At 42.8% G+C, this 19,701-nt stretch overlaps 1 protein-coding gene across 1 annotated transcript; it reads left to right on the top strand.

Annotated features, from left to right (window-relative positions):
• Positions 1 to 1,030: 1,030 nt before the first annotated feature.
• il34 (interleukin 34) lies at positions 1,031 to 19,417 on the top strand (the record flags this gene model as incomplete). The annotated part of the gene is made up of 7 exons (XM_084477034.1): positions 1,031 to 1,076; positions 7,993 to 8,096; positions 8,466 to 8,543; positions 8,677 to 8,754; positions 9,032 to 9,139; positions 11,129 to 11,312; positions 19,353 to 19,417. The coding sequence occupies 7 exons, from the start codon at positions 1,031 to 1,033 to the stop codon at positions 19,415 to 19,417; spliced, it is 663 nt and encodes a 220-aa protein (XP_084333160.1).
• Between the last annotated feature and the right edge of the window lie 284 nt (positions 19,418 to 19,701).

Raw genomic sequence — 19,701 nt, 5'->3', positions numbered from 1 at the left:
TAGTGAGTTAAGGGCTGATTATGGCTTCACGTTCACGCAATGCAATGACCACGCAGTCGCTCCGATGTAGTCGTGAACCTTTATGGTTCTGCGTCGGGTTTACGTCTCGCTATGCATGTCCGTGGTAAAGAGAGAACAAATAGTTGGTCTTTGTCTGTGCATGCTATTACTTTACAATTGGTCTACCACTAGAAGTTTTGATTATGTTATGGTATGGATTCTAGCAACTTGAAAGCTGAATACAACTCAAACAATGTTCAACAAAAATAGAAGACTATAAATAGAAGGCTGCTAGTTGGTCGTAATTCAAAACAGATCTCCTTTTGGAGGTGATATGTCGAATCACTTTTTCCTGTAGAACAAAACCCTGCTTGATCGATTTACCTGGCCCTTTTTCATCTAGGCAAATTGTTTATCCTAGAATATTCAAAGATAGATTGCTGCTAACAACCTCAAAATACTAACATATCCAACATGGATGTATTACCTTTCGTGTGTGTATGTGTAACATTTGACATTTCTCTCCCCTCCCCCCCTCCATCGTGAGAAAAATCTCATAGTTTCTCCTGTCGGAAATGATATAGCTATAGCTAAAAAAGCTAAAGCTCATGCCACTAGATGCTGCTAATCGGATAACAACATATTGCAGGTTTAAATTTATATAACTTGAAAATTGAAACATTGGATAATGAAGGGAGTTCTTCCTCACTTTGGGGGTGGGCTTGGTTATGCTATAACCAATGCTATGTGTTATGTGTTTGCTGCTCCTTAGGGGACACCACTTAAGATGACTATCACTCACTGAAATTGATCTTTTCCCTCTGCAGGAAGCATCAAGTATCAAGGAAATAGTGAGCAGTAAAACTGGTCTCCAGCACGACGCTCCCGCCGTGCCAGTCATGGTGAAAATGCAGTGAAGTTGTGAAGGACCCAAGAAGTGTGAGGAGTCGCTGAGTGAGACCCCCCCCCCCTGTGTACATGCTGTTCTGACTGCCAGTGTCCTGCGGAACAGAACGTCAGAGCCCAGGCGATGGTCCAGCTGTCTGTCTTAACCTGCCTATTTGGAGGCCTCTTGGGTAAATATTGGTGTGTGTGATTGTATATATGCAGGTTTGTGTGTGTACGTGTGTACGTGTGTACGTGTGCGTGTGCGTGCATGCTTGCCTACATGTAGGTGTGTATATGTGCTTGTGGATGCTTGTGATGGCTTGTGGCCTCCCCTTGAACAGTTAGAGATAAAGAGGAAGCGTTGTTCTTGGGTGTTTATTGTTTATTGTTTAGTTGTGGATCCCCATTAGTTGACGCAGAAGCGGCAGACTAGTCTTCCTGGGGTCCAATGAAAATCAGAACATACAAATAATAAATCGTCAATCACATGTTATACATTCAAATAGAGTAAAAGTAACAGTGACATCAGATTACAGATATAAAAACACAGTTGTAAATAAAAATAAAATAAGCATCTGTGCACTTCAGAGTGTGCAAACACCCACACCAGAGTCCAGAGTTCATAATTAACATGCATGAAAATAGGATTTAATTAGCCTATTGAATTCTTTCTTTCCAGTTACCACACAAATTTGCAAAGGGAGTGAATTCCATAAAGACATGGATCTAGAAGGCGGTTTTCTTCATTGCATTCGTTCTACAGTGTGGTAGTAAAACTCGTCCTGCTGTTGCAGATTTTGTACCGTATGAATGAGAATCAGAGCAGAAACCAATTTCATTAAATTTCATTGAACCACTTTTCATTGAAGAGAATTTTCATTTAATAATTATCAAGGACCTAATGGATAACCTATCAAGAACTTTAGGCCACTTCAGATCAGAATGCATCCGGTCAACATTTGATCTGTAAGATCTATCAAGGGCTAGTCTCGCAGCCCTGTTTTGTACAATTTGAAGTTTATTTAAGTCAGTCTTAGAGGCAGAGGCCCAAAATACAGAACAATAGTCAAGATGGCATGATACTAATGTTTGAACAGCCTGTCTCCGTAGAGTAGCTGGCAAGTAGATGGCACATTTCCAGACCGTAGCAATGCTTCTACTCATCTTGGCAGCTATCTGCCTAACATGATCAGTCCAGGACAGAGTGTTAACAATGGACAGTCCTAGAAGCTTTAACTTTTTTTTTTTTAACTCTCCTGCTTGACTGGTTGACCAGAAATCTGCAGATCAAGCATAGGCTAACTGGCTAGACTATGCCGTGATCCAAAGACAGTGCTCACCGTTTTTGATAGGTTTAAAACAAGTCTATTTGCTGTAACCCACTTGACCACTGCATTCAGTTCTTGGGACAGAACAGACTTAAGTTTGCAGCATGTAGATGATAGTACAGTTTAAAATCGTCAGCATATAAAACTATTGTGGATTTTTGAATAACAAGAGGGAGATCATTTGTAAAGATTTTAAATAAAAGCGGACCCAAACCACTCCCTTGCGGCAAACCACAGTCAATGTTAATGCTATTGGTCAGAGTACCATTCAAGAGAAACCATTGATTTCTGAATGATAAGTAATTCTCAAACCAAGACCATTGCCTCAGGTCCAAAACCATAGTGTGTAAGTTTTTCAATCAACAACTTGTGGTCAATAAGGTCAAATGCAGCGCTGAAGTCCAACATCACTGCACCAGATCATTTCTGGTAGTCATTTTTACCAAGGCTGTGCAGGTTGAATGATCCTCTCCCTGTAGGCATGTTGTGCATTACTTTTGCATGCAAAACATTCTTAGATATATAATCATGGATTTGGTTATATACAATCCTTTCTTACATTTTACTCAGAACAGGTAGGATTGTTATAGGTCTACAAGACCTATAACAAGAAGGATGGCAAACCTTTGTGCAACATTTTCTTCAATAAACAAAGCTTTCGCCGTTGTCCAGAAATACCTTGCGGGTACTGTGTTTGCTTGTTATCCCCCTGTCGCACGGAAAGGACAATTCTGTTGACCAATTAACGGACGGCGTGTGTAGCTCAAACTTGCCAGGATCCTTTCAGGCGTCTCAGTACCTCAACGGAGTAGTACTGTGAGACGAGTATGGCTCAATACGGCTCAGTCCGGGTCACGCCCACTTTTGGCAGTGGAAACGCGACCGGTGCCGCACCTTTGCAGACTGAACTGACTCGTACCCTCCGGTGGAAATGCGCCATTAGTCATAAACACCTTTAAAAGTATAGGCTAGTGTAAATACTCCTTCTTACAGTAACACCATGATTGTGGCAGAGTTACAACATTATCAGTTTCAATGAAGGATGCAGAAGCATTACTACATTAGTACTCCTACCTATAATATAATTTATCACCTTCCATAATATCTTACTGTCATGTTGGGCTCTATCAATCCTTTGCTGATAAAATTCACTCTTTTTTACTCGGTTCACTTTCGTAACTTGATTCCTTATTTTACAATGTGCACTTTTGACTGAATTGACTGTTCATTGACTGAACCAGAGGCAATATAGCATCTTTTTACCTCATCTCTTAGTGTCATTAAGTCATTTAACTCATTATCAATCCAGGGAGTTCCATTAGGCTTGACAGTGAATTTCCGAAATTGTGCATGTTTGTTTACAATGGGTGCAAACAAATCCATGAAAATATTTAAAGATTTTTCTGCATCAGGTTCATCACAAACTTTAGACCAATGCGCATAGTTATACAATTATAGCCATGACATGAATTCCATTGTCCATTAATTTGGAAGCAAGTTCATGTGTTTTATTTCTCAAGCTGCATATGTTTAAATGAGCTAATGCCAGGCCCTAAGGAAGACCCAGCTTGGAATAATACCCATCAACGCTTGAACTAGCCATTACACACAAGTCAAGGATGCGTATCCTTTTACGAGGTGACGGCTTAACATAGTCAGTGATCTCCTGTGACTTGGAATCTAGTTTCTGCTTCTGTTTGTGAGGCCTTGCAGCCCCCACCTGTGATTTTCTCATGTTACCATAGTGATAGACTAGAAAGTTCTCAAGCTTACTTATCTGTTTAGCCAGATCCAGCGTACCTCTGGTAACCCTGGTGGTGCCAGGAAAGCTGCAGTTCAGGTGGTTAGAGGTCAGCAGCTGGAGCCCCAGGCTATGTGGGGGATTCAACTGATCTATTAACATTGAGGGTTCGAACATTTTCCTTTTTGGCCCAAATTCCCTCTCTTCTTCAACCAACTTTCCTGTCTTTCTTCACTATCCTGTCCATAAAAGGGGACAAAAGCCCCAAGAAAAGGAAATCCATACATCCATCATACGTCATGTTTCATATAATATGCTGGAATCCCTGTACTCCCAAAAGGTTGTCCCAATTGAAACATGGTAAATTAGGATCAATGTGAAGGAATACCTTCACTTAAACCCCGGCCATTGGAAAGTACAGAGTTGAGAGGTTTGCATTCTGTTTCGATAACACTACATCACTGATGACGGCTAGAGTGTCATCAGTGATGAGGTTACGAGTTGAGGAGCTTTGCATAAGTTTAGACATGTTGCGCATTAGTTTAGACATGGGATATGACTAATCACCCATGTCTAAACTAATGCGCAACTCCTCAACTCACATCAGTGAGTTTAGAATCACTCCTGGCGTCCTGTGATCTACAATAACCCTATTAACTCATAACAAACTAGCAGTTAACAAGATGGTAAAAATAAAGATGGCCCCTTTTAACTACAATGTAATTAAAAAAAGGAGTTGACATCATCACATTTGCTGGTTCACTGACACTGACTGGTGATACTATAGCTTACAAATTCATGGGAAATTCTCTTTTATGTGGTGTTTAGTTCATATTATCTGCTACAATTGTTTATGGTTGTTTATAACAGGCTTTGTTATATTAGTATTTTCATCAAATGTTCAATTTCCCAGGCTTAGATGGTCAGCACGCTTTTCATTTTACCTCGTAAAACATATATATATATACATATATTTCTGTGGGAAATGTATGACCTTCGCAGCCCTTCATGTGTGGTGGTTATATTCTGATTGATTCACAGAAATGGTCTATTTGCTTTGCTAGTGATTATGTGACCCGTGACAACGTCAGAGCCTCTCAACACCCAGGAGGCCAGGGTTGAAATATATAATACTTAAACAATGTTTTATGTTCCTTTCTTCTTTTCTTATTATATTATATAATTTTTCAGTAGAACCTCCTCCTACCAATCCACCCCCAGCCCCCCAATCATCGCCATTGTGTTCACTGCCCAAAGTAAATTAATTACTGTATACTACTTAAGAATCAAGATTAATTTTAAAAGCCAAGAAAGGATGTGATTATATGTTCTATCACTTAAACAATGTGTCATATTTTGCAGAAAGTAGAGGCACTTTGCGGCTATTGGCTCAAGGTCTTACCCTTCTTGTGATGATCGTCATTAATTGGCAATATTTCCCCAGAATGGTCGGATGCTTCAATTCGATATGTCTTTTAAATTTGTTTCCGATGTGGCTGACGTTCAGACTTGATTCCTCAGACCCGGAGGGCACAATTTGTGTTTTTTACCATTCAAATCTTTATTAGTTTGTTCATAAAATTCTTTCAAATATCAATATGCACTATTGGCTTCAGAGGTAGCTACGTTTTTGTTTTTAGAAGCCATGCTTGCAGACCGGTTGCAGTAAATCATTGGGTGCCGTTAAACAGTCGGTGAGCGTCGTTCACTATCGCCAGATTGAACGACACTCACGTTCATCCAAAACACTGCATGTGCATTAAAACTTGTGTAAACAAAGCTGCTATCCCCTCTGGGCATTGATTGTATCATCAAGGGATTCAGTACCGTGCAGTGTTATGGAAGCAGACCATCAGTGTGTTTGTGTGTGTGTGTGGCTGTTTGTGTGTGTGAGTGTGTGTGTGTGTGTGTGTGTGTGTGTGTGTGTGTGTGTGTGTGTGTGTGTGTGTGTGTGTGTGTGTGTTTTCTGTTCATAAAATACCAGCAGAGTAACACAAGAAGCTGTGTGGCTATACACAGGCAGTTGAACATTGCACAGCCAAAGTAATAGGGAGGAAATAGATAGCAGTGTTCAAAGGGGTTTGATAATGGGAATGTTATGATACAAAAATATCAAAGAAGTGAAAAGTTATTACAAAAAAAAATATATATATATATATATAATTTATTTTACAATTTTCAGTACTACATTTCAAACCCAAATACCAAAGAATGCTGCAAAACAAATCAGTAACTGATATCTAGCATCCTCAGGTCATCCAATAAAAAGGTTTATCTGAAGTGCATCGGAGAAAGAGGCAGGTCATAGGGAAGGCCTGTGCCCTCAAATTGGTCGGTGGGATAAAGAGGAGCAAAGGGTCAACTTCAAAGAGGTTCTCACGGTCTGCGCTGTTCTCTGCTTGTCAAGTTACACGTCTGAGTTGATTAGCAGTACAGAGATGACTCCGAAAGGTTAAAGTTGGGGAGGCTTATTTAATAAACTATATGGTATAGAAGCTTATATGTTTTATATGGTGTATAGTTCATATTTTCCTTGACAATTTCTTATGGTTGTTATATTAGCATTTGCATCAAATGTTCCATTTCCCATAGGCTTAGATGGTCAGCACGCTTTTCATTTTACTTCATAAAATCCACATTTCATTGGGAAATATGTGTTTCCCAGCCCTTCATGTGTGTCATATTCAGATTGGTTTGTAGAAATGGTCTGTTTGATTTGCTAGAGGACAGGGTTGAAATATATAATACATAAACAATGTTGTCCCATTTAGGCTGGGTAATTGCCAAGACACTGTGCTTGATGTTAATAAAACGCTGGAGGTTGTTCTCAGTGTTTCCATAAATATTGAGTCAGCAGTGGAAACTTTAGAGATATATTTTTCGTCACACATTGTAGGTAGTAAGGAATTGTATAAATAACTGTCCCTAATAACGCAGCAATAAATTATTTGCTTTTACGTTTTAGTTGTTTTAGATTATACAATGCATTTCTTTGTTAGTTTTCCCTTTTATTTTCCTACACGTTAACATGTTTAAGATGTGTCAATTCAACACAGATCCAGATCAAGACACATAGTTTACAACAGAATTGCAGAGAAGTAAGTTTTTCGGAATTGTCGACCAATTGAGAAGGCGAATCCCAGACCAATGACGTTGATGATTCAACTATGAGACATAATGTTCCAAAAGACTGAACCAAACCACAAAACATTTTCAACACACAATTATTCAGTTGTTAAAGATTCAACTGAAGTCCTAAGCCTCCCATTCATATCCGCTGGGGAAATCCAAAACCAAATCAACAAAGAGTAAATGGGTGTTCATTGACGTGATGATGTGTAAGTGCCACATTTAAGATTTATTCATTTAACATTTTGAGAGGTGATGAATGTGTAGCCTGCTGTTAACAAGCATCCTCCACACCAAAATTCTTTAAAGAACTTTCTAGAATGAATTGGCAAAGCTGCACCTTTGCCTTAACCTAAGAGTAGTTAGCTTGCTAAACCATGATCAATCAACACCTGGGGAGTATTGAGTTAAGGGTTTGATTCCCATGGCCCGATCCAAAGATTATTTTCAGCATTCCTCAGCCTGCCTATGCTCTTGAGCATAATTTATGACAAACTCTCCAACCACTCAGTGGAAAGCTGCTTTTGATTTGTATGCAAATTTCAGTTTCAGCGGAACAGTTTCCGCTAAATTGTGAAAACGTGTGCTCAAAGGAATGCTGAACTTATGACACATGTAGCACATGTAGTGGCACATGTAGCTGTACTATTGGCATTGACACTGAGACACACATCAAAAGATAACATCCAACAATAATGGTCATTCCTGTGTGTGTGTGTGTGTGTGTGTGTGTGTGTGTGTGTGTGTGTGTGTGTGTGTGTGTGTGTGTGTGTGTGTGTGTGTGTGTGTGCCCGTCCCTGTGCCTGTGTGCGTCTTCTTGAGCTTTTTGTGATGTTTTTGTTAATGCTCCATTAACAATGTGGCTAATGGAGTAATGACTGTCCCTCTCTGTGCTGCACCATGTAGGCCTATTACTGCTGGTACCGGTGCTCCTGGCCCCCACGCCTCCTGGAATGTGCACGGCCCTGAAAACCATCAGCAGCAACCTCAGCCAAAGGCGGAAATACATGGTGATTACATAGCAGCATGATAAATGTGGTGTTTCGTTTTTTGTGAGAATTAACATGGATTGTATCTATGGATTATATTATTAGGTGGACATATTCCTTTACATATGAGATACCTTTTTTTCCTTCTTTTTTTTTCATACCTCGCTCTAAAAGCAAACAAATACAAATAATGAAACCCCTCAGCTAAGTTAATGCTCATATGCACCACAGGATTGAGAGTGCAGGGTCAACAAGTAGAAAGCCATCATCGGCTGGGTGGGAGTGTAGACAGGTGTGAAAGCCAATGGCGCGCTTTATAAATACAACATTTCCATTCCTAATCCAAAATGTGTTGTCTCCACACCCCCCTACCCCTCTTTTCCACTGCAGCAGCATAACTTCCCCATCAACTTCACCATCAGGGTTCACTACGAGGAAGTCTTCAGGCCCTCCAACATCAGCAGGCTGGTAATGATGACTCCTCGTATCGTCTGTCTTTCTGGGGGATCCCATAAACCTGCCTGTAGGGGGGATTTGGATGTGTGCAACATCTGTTGGACCTCTCTCCTCACCATGTGGCTCTTTTCCCCTTCCCCTTCAGAAGTTAAAGATCGACAACTTGGAGATGTTTGCTCTCCAGCGGTTGTGGTTTCATGTGAACCACGGCATCTTGAAAAAGGTATGAAAACCCTTAGCAGTTCAGGAGTCACTTAATACCTCACATGCGTAGTGTTTTGCTTTGCCCCCCCCCCCCCATTTTTATTTAATTAGAACATATTATATATACAAATGCTTCCATTATACTCAGAGCTCCTTCACAGAGCCTTGTCCTCTGTTGGGGTAAACAGATCATCACCTCACAGTACCTCTAGTCTACAGTAGTGATGACGGTGGTTTGAGCGATGGCCAACTGAAGCCTCACGGCTCTTCCCTCGTCATCCCGTCTTCTTCCCCAGATCCTGCGTGTGATCCCGGAGAGGCACCCCTCCCGGCGCTACGGCGCCGAGCTGGAGAGGCGCTTCAGGGACGCCGAGGGGATCTTTGTTCAGTCCCACCCGGCTGAGGTAGACCGCAGCAGCCGCAGCACACGCAGACAGCACACGCAGACAGCACACGCATGGTGAACGGGTTCATGTGACAGTGTAGGCCTCTCTGTCAGACCAGCAGGTCACAGCATGATTTCAAAAAAGAATAAAGAGTCGGCAGAAAGATCACAGAGGTGTCAGTTTGCACAGTGAGCCCGTGTCATCAATCAAAATCTGTCATCCTTGCAGAACAATGATTGACTGCATATGAGAGACATGACTCTGCCATGCACTATTAGTCTGCAGTTTATATTTGCTTTATTAAATTAAGTTGGCGTCATGCCTGCTGTTATCTCATCTGACGGTTGACTGGCCACTAAACTGTTTAGGTTACAATCCATTGTTACTTGGGACATTATTTTGTGGATTAACGTGGTGTTTGTCCTCTGGGCTTATGGGGAATGGCCAATGTTAACAGGGGGGCAGACTCTTGCTGTATGCCAACACTTGCTGAAATATGGTTCTGAAAAAGTATCCAACCACTTTATCGGTGGATAACTCTTGAGCTGACCTCCGAAACAACACAAACAAAACCACAAATGCTTTCCTGACTTGGGAAAACAAAGATATTATCTGTAGATTAAAATTAATCTAAGGACAGCACATGAACTGTTGGCTCACATACATTCAAAATTTGATATATAGAAGGGGGATTAAGGTTGGTTAGAGGGTAGATCTTTAGTTCACCAAGATCACTAGTAAAAACACATTGGTATCAGTGTGATTTTTCTGAAAGTTTGAATGTGACCCATCTTGTAAAGCGCTCAAGTGGAAGGATGGCTTGATTTTTAATCTTCATAATAATAACGGTAACAGGAGGTAATACTCTTTCTGTGCCTTTCTATTTTGAGCAGCGGTCTTTACCTGGTCTTAGATCAAAGGTTGTTTTAAATGTGTGTAATTCTAGTCCAATTGCAGAAAAAGACATTTAGCTTCCAAAAATGAAGCTTCTTAGAGCCAGGTCATTGGGATCATTGGGATTAAGAGATCAACACAGCTTAAAGGTGCTACGTGTAAGATTATTGGTTTAAAAGATTCAAAAATGAGCTCAATTACCAACAAAATCTGAAGAAAGTTTTGAAGTTATATCAAAGACGTGCATATATTGTGTTGCCGCAAGATAGCAGCAAGCCCAGCTAGCCTTGGCTCGTACTGTCTCGTACTACCACTTTTTACCTCAAGAGGCCGTTTACGTCCCTGCAGCGTCCAGTCTGCCCTCAGTCTAACTTGAGAGGATGAAGGAGCCTAGAGGGCGTATTATAACCTCCGGTCAAAAGTAAGCCAAGAATGTAATGCTGGCTCTAACTTACCGGATCACATGGAGAAAAACTTAATGCCAAACACAGATTGTCTGTAAATAATCATAACCCTATATTCAGTTGAGAGTGACCGTGCCTGTCCTTGTTTATCACAATAGGTATTTTGTTGAGGACTTCTTCGACAGTTGGCCAAATCTCACACATTGAACCTTTTAAGGAACTCAAATCATTAAAACGAATAAAGCTTTTGAATTACCTATCAGAAACGTGTGTGTGTGTGTGTGTGTGTGTGTGTGTGTGTGTGTGTGTGTGTGTGTGTGTGTGTGTGTGTGTGTGTGTGTGTGTGTGTGTGTGTGTGTGTGTGTGTGCGTGTGTGTGTGTGTGTGAACCATACATCTTCTGATGTGTCAGGGCACATCCTGAGTGATGTAAACATGGGTCGTAGGGTGTTTAGAGTGTCAGTTTTTCCTCCTTCTATACCAGCTGCATGCACCGCTCCTATGGGTCAGTGTATCAACACAACACTGCCAGAGCCAGCTTCCTTTGGCGCCCACTGATCAATTGTGCAAGTTAAGGTTTAGACTTGACTTGACGTCCCCTACACATTCGTTTTTCCCTGTTTTTCACCTTGATGCAGGCTTGGGAACCCTGTTTCCTGTACATTCCCAATTACATGTATATAAGTACATGTGTTTTTGGTTGTGCCCAGGTGTTCCAGAGAGATCTTCCAGAGGAAGTACAGGAGAAACTGGACAGGATGACAGAACTCCTGGACAATGTGCCCGAGAGCAGCTGGCGGTTCGTCTCCCCGAAGCAGCTCCTTGATAACTTCCAGCGCTCCATGCGCTGCCTCTTTAGGGAGTGCTTCTCCCAGGTTAATTCCCAGATTGACTGTGAGTATGATGTGTCCTTGGACAAAAACCTCCCTAGGCCTCGACATTAACAGAACTCTGTGATCGGGCAACTTAAATGTGACAAGTAGTTGCCTGTTTGGGAAAGTGATTTTTTTTTAATACACTAAATATGCCTATAAAATAGAATCCTCCTCCTCCTCTATCCTCCTATATTTGGGCAAGTATGTTTTGCTATTGGGCAAGTAAAACATAACACACACAAGGCCTGCTCCCCCAGGCACGTACGTGTGTGTGTGTGTGTGTGTGTGTGTGTGTGTGTGTGTGTGTGTGTGTGTGTGTGTGTGTGTGTGTGTGTGTGTGTGCACTCAGCCCACTGTACTGCACTCACTTCATAGTGGATTAAAGTCTACGTGTGATTTTTGTGTAGGAATGCACAAGCTTGAGCAGGCCAAAGTTCACTTACCGACCAAAGGGGCCAGGAACAAAAAATAATTTCTGATTCTTACACATATTTATATATACACTTTTATTAGACTTAATTCAGATTTTCTTATTGCAATTGTTCACTATTGCAATTGTGTACTCCACTGAAATTGCATTGCAATTTTTGAGAGATTGTGTTATTCTTATATGCAAATATAATCTTTAGGTACATATTAAGTACTACTACATAGAGCCAACTCCCCAAGGTGAGGACTAAGTATGAGGTTACCCAAGGGGGGGTGATCTATTTTAAGATTAATATAAGAGACACATTTTTCTTAAAAAGAAAAAAAAAAAGAAATAATAATAATTCTGAACGCACCGAAATGAAACGTGCATCGAACTGTTAGACCCGTACCGAAAAATTTCGGTATGAATACATGATTTGTTACACCCCTATTAGACAGTAATATATAATATAATCAAATGATTTCCAAAAATAATGAAAGAAAGACAATATAAGACATCTAACAGCAAGATGCCACTGTCTTCTAGTATTGATGGCATTACTGAACCTGATAGGTCATAAAAATAAGACAAATTAAGACAAAGACAAAAGGTAAATTAACTAGTATAGATAACTATAGACCTATTGCACTTGCAAGTATACTATCCAAGGTACTAGAAGGGATCCTTATGGATAGGCTTACAGAATACATAGCATCAACAGATTTGAAGAATAAGCATGGAACTGATCTGTGTATTTATGCACTTAAAGAAATTGAATAGGTACAGATCACGCAATAGCACATGTCTTCATGTGTTTCCTGGATGCGTCAAAAGCCTTTGACCGTATCAATCATGGGAAACTGTTAAACTACTTGAGCGAGGTGTCCCCTCTTACCTAATTAGGATACTGCAGTTCTGGTACTCTCACCAAACTATGCAAGTCAGGTGGGGGATGAGTATGTCCACACAGTATGTCCATGTCTCCAATGGAGTGCGGCAGGGCGGAATTCTGTCCCCACTACTATTCAATCTGTACATGGATCATCTATCTAAAGAGTTAAAGAAGTGTAGAACTGGCTGTTTGGTGGGGGATAGCCTCATTAATCATATGCTTTACGCTGATGATTTGGTGGTACTGTCTCCCTCCAGTGCTGGCCTGCAGCAGCTACTTAGAATATGCTCTCAATATGGCATAATGTATGATATTAAATTTAACTCAATGAAGTGTGGTACTGATTGCTAGAACCAAGAAAGATAGGAAGCTTGTCTCTCCTTCTTTCTCACTGGCAGGTGAACCACTAGTGGTTGTAAAGAAGGTTAAATATCTGGGACATGTGATAAGAGATGACCTCTGTGATGATGATGATGTGCAGCGTCGGTGTGGTAAACTGTATGGGCAGGCAAACATGTTGGCACGCAAATTCTACATGTGTACTACTGATGTTAAAATATCGCTCTTATTATCGTATTACACTCCACTGTATACTGCCCACCTGTGGTGTAATTATAGTAAAGCGAAAATGGAAAAAACTTCAAGTGGCATTGTTACAACCCGGCTCGGAAGGGGAAAGGGAAGCAACATAAACCAGTTGTTTTTTTGGTAAAGTAGGGTTATTTATTTGAAAAGTGTTTAACCAAGGATTTCCAATAATCAGAAACGGGCAAGTGGGTGCTGTGTAAACCATCAAAAACAATATAACCAAAACCCAGATTCGGGACTAACAGGTAAAACAAAAGCATGAAACAAAAATCCCTCTCGTTACTGAAAACCAAACACAAAGAGCACAGCACCCCTAAACCTAGTGAGGCTAACACAAAGTGACTACAGGTGTGCAAACATAATCAGCAACAAAAGTAAGTCCTGGCCCAGTTCCTGAAAGGAGGTCACAAAACAACCACACAAAGTCAGTCTATTGACTAGCAGCACGGCTAACACAATCTTACTCAAACTCACAGTCAACCTAATCACAAGAAGTGGCAACAAGGCAAGCTGATCATCGGAATGAGAGCTGCCCCGAGCAGCAGCCCTGCAGCCTAGTTGAAGGGGGAGCGTCTTGCTGGCAGCTTCTGGATTGGAGGAACCGGTGGAGCGCCGAGCCAATCAGTATCACTGGTACCGGGAATGGAGGAGGTGAAGGAATGTTGCTCCAATGGGCGACCAACAGGAAATGGGCAGGGCTGGCCGTGGCCAGACCAGTTCCTCAACAGGGAACCGCACGGCCTGATTAGCATACCGGTTACACACAAACAAACAGCGGTGGCCGTAACACCCCCACCCTTAAAATACAGACTAAGGTTTGCAAGTTACAACCACCCAACCTCAGGAACAGCTATAATCTAGATAATGCATCTGCAAATGCATTCTCAGAACCTTTTCTATGCCGGATTTCCAAGTTGTAGTCTTGCACAAACAGGGCCCACCGCATGAGACGCCGGTTGTGATTGTACATGCGGGTCAGGAACACAAGCGGGTTATGATCTGTGAAAACTACAACTGGCAAAGAACTGGACCCAACATACACTTCAAAATGTCGGAGTGCCAACAACAAAGCAAGAGTTTCTTGTTCAATAGTTGAGTACCTGACTTGGTGCTTGTTGAATTTCCTTGAAAAATAACACACTGAGTGGTCCACACCAGCGACATCCTCCTGCAACAGAATCGCACCAGCTCCCACAGCACTGGCGTCGACCTCTAATTTAAAGGGCTTAGAGAAATCTGGGGCTGCGAGCACAGGAGCATGGCTTAAGAGAGCTTTAACACTTGCGAAAGCATGTTGACATTCTGGAGTCCAGACAAAATCTACCCTGGGACTGAGCAGATTGGTTAGAGGGTGGACGACTGTGGAAAAATTGCGACAGAAACTCCTGTAGTAACCTGCCATGCCTAGGAACTGACGAAGGGCTTTTCTGGTGGTCTGAACGGGGCAATCTGTTATGGCGGAGACCTTGGCTTCCACAGGGCGCACTTGGCCTTGCCCCACCTGTCTCCCTAGATATGTGATAGTGGCTTTCCCAAAGTCACATTTAGCTAGGTTCAGTGTAAGTGTCGCTTGAGCGAGCCGACTGAAAACTTGTTCAAGGACCTGCATGTGTTCCTCCCAAGTGCTAGTGTAAATAATCAGATCATCAAGGTAGGCATTACAGTTGGGTAACCCGACCAAAACAGTGTTCACTAATCTCTGAAAGGTGGCCGGTGCGTTGCACATGCCAAACGGCATGACGGTATACTGTAGGAAGTGGTCAGGAGTAACAAACGCAGCTATTTTGGAGGCCCGGTCTGTTAAAGGAACCTGCCAATATCCCTTAAGCAGGTCTAATTTGCTGACATATTTGGCAGTGCCTAAATTATCAACACAGTCCTCCATCCGAGGTAGGGGGTACGAGTCCTGAATAGTAACAGAATTTACTTTATGGAAATCAGTGATGAACCTTGGGGAACCATCAGACTTGGCTTCAACGAGACAGGGAGAGCTCCAGGGGCTGGAACTAGGTGTGGCCAGACCGTTTTGTAGGAGACATTCCACTTCTGTTTTCATTAACTCGCGCTTCACCTGATTAGCACGGTAGGGATGCTGTTTAATAGGACGCTGATCTTTCGGCTCTTTCAGTTCAATGTCATGCTTTAGGACAGTGGTTTGAGTCGGAACATCATTAAAGAGACAAGCAAAGCGGTATACAAGGTCCACTACATCCTGCTGCTGCTCAGCAGTCAGGTGACATAACTGAGACGGCAGTGTTTTCAAAATCTCCGAATTTGGGAGGCGGGCACCTTGGTGGGTGGAATTTCGCATCTCCAAGTCGTCAGTTTCTGACCGGTTAGGGTGATCCATTACAATTAGCACGGAGATGCCTGGGCTAGCAGCAGGTTGGGAGGACCTAAGGTCTACTGGACTGCTGTCAGTGTCCTCCCTGCAATGGTACAGCTTTAACATATTAACATGACAGACACGTGTTTTTCGCCTTCTGGTACGCACTGGACACAACGTGTCGTACATTTAAAGTTTCAAGCACCTCATTGAAAAGCCTGGACTGGACATTTGAGCCTTGATCAGTCTGGATTACGCGAGGGAGACCGAAGGTGGAAAATAACTTTGTCAACGCCTTCACTACAGCACTGGCTGTTATTTTACGCAGGGGAATAGCTTCAGGAAAGCGGGTGGCAGCGCACATGATGGTAAGCAAATATTCATTTCCACTCTTAGTTTGGGGTAAAGGCCCAACACAGTCAATGATTACACGCTCGAACGGCTCTCCTATCGCTGGTATCGGGTGTAATGGTGCGGGGGGGATAACTTGGTTTGGTTTACCCGCGATCTGGCAAACATGACAACAGGGGCAGTACTTAACAACATCAGATTTCAGGCCTGGCCAAAAGAAATGTCTGAGGATAAGTTGATAAGTTTTTGCTACCCCTAAATGTCCTGCCCACTTGCTCTCATGTGCTACAGAGAGAACATGCTGTCGGTACCTGGAGGGAACCACTACCTGGTAAGTGGCATTCCAATCAGAGTCAACAGCTACAGAAGGGGTCCATTTACGCACCAAGACCTCCTTATCAACTAAATAGGCTACTTTTTCACTGCTTGCTTTGTCGGCACTCACCACAGTGGAGAAGCAGCTCTTTAGTGTTGGATCAGCTCTCTGAGCAGGGCACAGGCGGCCACAGGTAGCCGGGGGTGCATTGTCTGGGCTGATCTCAGTCTCTTTCCCAACCCCTTCCTCCAGCTCTGTGTCCCCGGAAAAAACTGACATGAGCACACTATCCGACAATGAGACGTCACCTTCATTTTTACGCGCTTGGGCGTGACTACGCAAACAGGAAATGGATTAGGATGTGGCTGGGTTACCTGTAGTGACTCCATGCACTGAACGGAATGCAACACTTCCAGTGTGGGGGTCACTTTACCCCGGCAATTTCATTACCCATTAACAGTACAATACCTCGAATTGGCAACGCCGAAGAAATGGCTACAGGAAAAAACCCGGAAACTAATTTTGACTGGATATGGATACGATGTACCGCCTTAGGCATATAACCCATCTCAATGCCCCGTAATATAGAACCATAACCGCACGCAGACTGCTCAGTGAACGGCAAGGCTGAAGCGAGGATCACAGACTGGGAGCAGGCTGTGTCTCTCACCTGTTAATGACACAAAGCAGTCAAAAACAAACGGTTTGAAACAGGCATCAAAACTTTCATGGTGGCCAAGTTTGGTGTTTGTGCAAGACTCAACCTTGATTAACCCAACTCCCTTAGGCGGTGAACCATGGGAAGACTGCTCCTTTCGTTTACGAGTCAAACAGTTAGCGATAAGATGCCCCGGTTTATGGCAATAGAAACACTCCCGCTCTTCCCTCTTTGGAGGCAGAAATTTAGGCACACCTGCTGATGAAGCTGGATTATATTGGGGCTTCTCAACAGAGACTGATGGGAAAACAGTCTTGTGAGTCAGCACATACTCATCGGCCAGTACGGCTGCAGCGGAGAGTGAATTTACTTTTTGTTCATTCAAATATACCACAATACGGTCCGGCAAGCACTTTTTTAATTCCTCCATCAGGATTAACTCACGCAACAAATTGAAATCATCTACTTTACAGGTTGAACTCCACTTGTCAAACAGGGTTCCCTTTTCCCTGGCAAACTCAACAGCGTCTTGGGCTTTCCCGTGAATTTTGCACTGAAGCAGGAGAGACCATGCCTCAGCTGGCCACTGTAAAGCAGTACCGAGCCGTTCAAATACTCCAAAGTATGAATCAACTTCAAGTTCGCGAAACATGGGTACCAAAGCAATGTATTTACTAATATCAAATGTGATAGCCCGAGGTGAACTGGTGGAAGAGGAAGACATACCTGTGCCAGTGAATGCATTTTGTACGGGCACATCCCTCTTAGCATCAAGCTCCAGCTGTCGCAGCCTCACGGCTGTCTCAGCTTCTATCTCCAGCTTCCGTACCTCCAGCTGGAACTTTAACTGTGCTTGCCGGTCCTGTGCCTTTTCCTGGGACTCCATCCTGAGACGGGCAAGGCGGACTTTCACCCGGGCCTCGTCTCTGGAGCCAGGACTGGCAGGGGATGGATCATAGCGGGGCAGCGTGTACGGAGTTTTTAGTACCCGTCCACCTACCTCGCTTTCCACCCCTGCTTGGGCCTCAAGGTTTTGGCTAACCCCAGCTTCAGTTAGAGCGCCGTCGGCCAGCACAGGGAGCTCATCTTGCACTGGCAACACAATAACTCGCTGTTCCACCAGATCACCAACAATTAAGGCTTTAAGGTCCCTTTTGAGTATCTGTTTAGAAAATGGAATCCTGAAGTGATTGGAAATTTGGACCAACTCATCCTTACGACACCTGTTTAATTGAGTAAGGGAAGGGTTGGCTAAAAGGTTATCTAAATCAAACTCCTCAGTCATGGTGCCTAACCAACCAGCTGCACACCATCAAGCAATCTCTGAGTCAAACAACAACCCCAGGTATGGGATCAATCCTTTAACGGATAGTAATCCCGGATGAGCCCCCATTTATGTTACAACCCGGCCCGGAAGGGGAAATCAGAAACGGGCAAGTGGGTGCTGTGTAAACCATCAAAAACAATATAACCAAAACCCAGATTCAGGACTAACAGGTAAAACAAAAGCATGAAACTAAAATCCCTCTCGTTACTGAAAACCAAACACAAAGAGCACAGCACCCCTAAACCTAGTGAGGCTAACACAAAGTGACTACAGGTGTGCAAACATAATCAGCAACAAAAGTAAGTCCTGGCCCAGTTCCTGAAAGGAGGTCACAAAACAACCACACAAAGTCAGTCTATTGACTAGCAGCACGGCTAACACAATCTTACTCAAACTCACAGTCAACCTAATCACAAGAAGTGGCAACAAGGCAAGCTGATCATCGGAATGAGAGCTGCCCCGAGCAGCAGCCCTGCAGCCTAGTTGAAGGGGGAGCGTCTTGCTGGCAGCTTCTGGATTGGAGGAACCGGTGGAGCGCCGAGCCAATCAGTATCACTGGTACCGGGAATGGAGGAGGTGAAGGAATGTTGCTCCAATGGGCGACCAACAGGAAATGGGCGGGGCTGGCCGTGGCCAGACCAGTTCCTCAGCAGGGAACCGCACGGCCTGATTATCATACCAGTGCAAACAGTGGTTACACACAAACAAACAGCGGTGGCCGTAACAGCATATAATGATGCTCTGAGAATTTTGCTTAAAACTCCCAGGGGGATAGTGCCAGTGAAATGTTCATGACAAACAATGTGCCCACTTTTAATGCTGTTCTGAGAAATTTTATGTATAGATTCATGAGCATATTGACTGGGTCTTTGAACACGATTATTGTGTCTCTAACTGATGTTTCTCAGAGTGACACTAGGTACTCATCTTGCTTCTGGAAACATTGGACCCGAAGCTTGTATGTGTTTTAAATGTGTTTGTATTATAATTGTTGATGCCTCATTTGCATCCTTCTTAAATGTTTTGTATTGTTTTATATATATATATATATATATATATATATATCAATTTTTTTATTTTTTTTTTATTATTTTTATTCTTTATTATTATTATTATTTTTTTTTTTTTTTTGGACCTTCCTGTGTCTTGAATAAAGTTGATTGATTAATCTGAAATCTTTTTTTTGCAGACTGTGGAAACTCTCACTCGAAGAAAGGCAGAAAGAAAACCCAGCAGCAGCAGCCTCCAAGGTGAGGCCAATGGGTGGAAGCTGTTCCTGCCAACGGACTGATTGGGGATGAGGCAAGACCTCAAAATGAGAGAATATTTTTTTGGACATTCTACCCTAAAATGAAGGTTTCGTATTTTATTTCTAAAGTTTGCCTACGTGAAAGCTGCACATGGATGCAAAGGACAAGGTCATACAAGAGACAGATCTTGGGTTGGACAGGTTCACGGTTCATCCGTGCAGAATTCTGCTAGAAGCCTGGAAAGTCTGTTCAGGAGTACAACTTCTATAGAACCCACTATTATTCACT

Source organism: Micromesistius poutassou, assembly GCF_964030765.1.
Source record: "Micromesistius poutassou genome assembly, chromosome: 13".
Lineage (NCBI taxonomy): Eukaryota > Metazoa > Chordata > Actinopteri > Gadiformes > Gadidae > Micromesistius > Micromesistius poutassou.
This window is presented reverse-complemented; position numbering and strand designations above follow the sequence as displayed.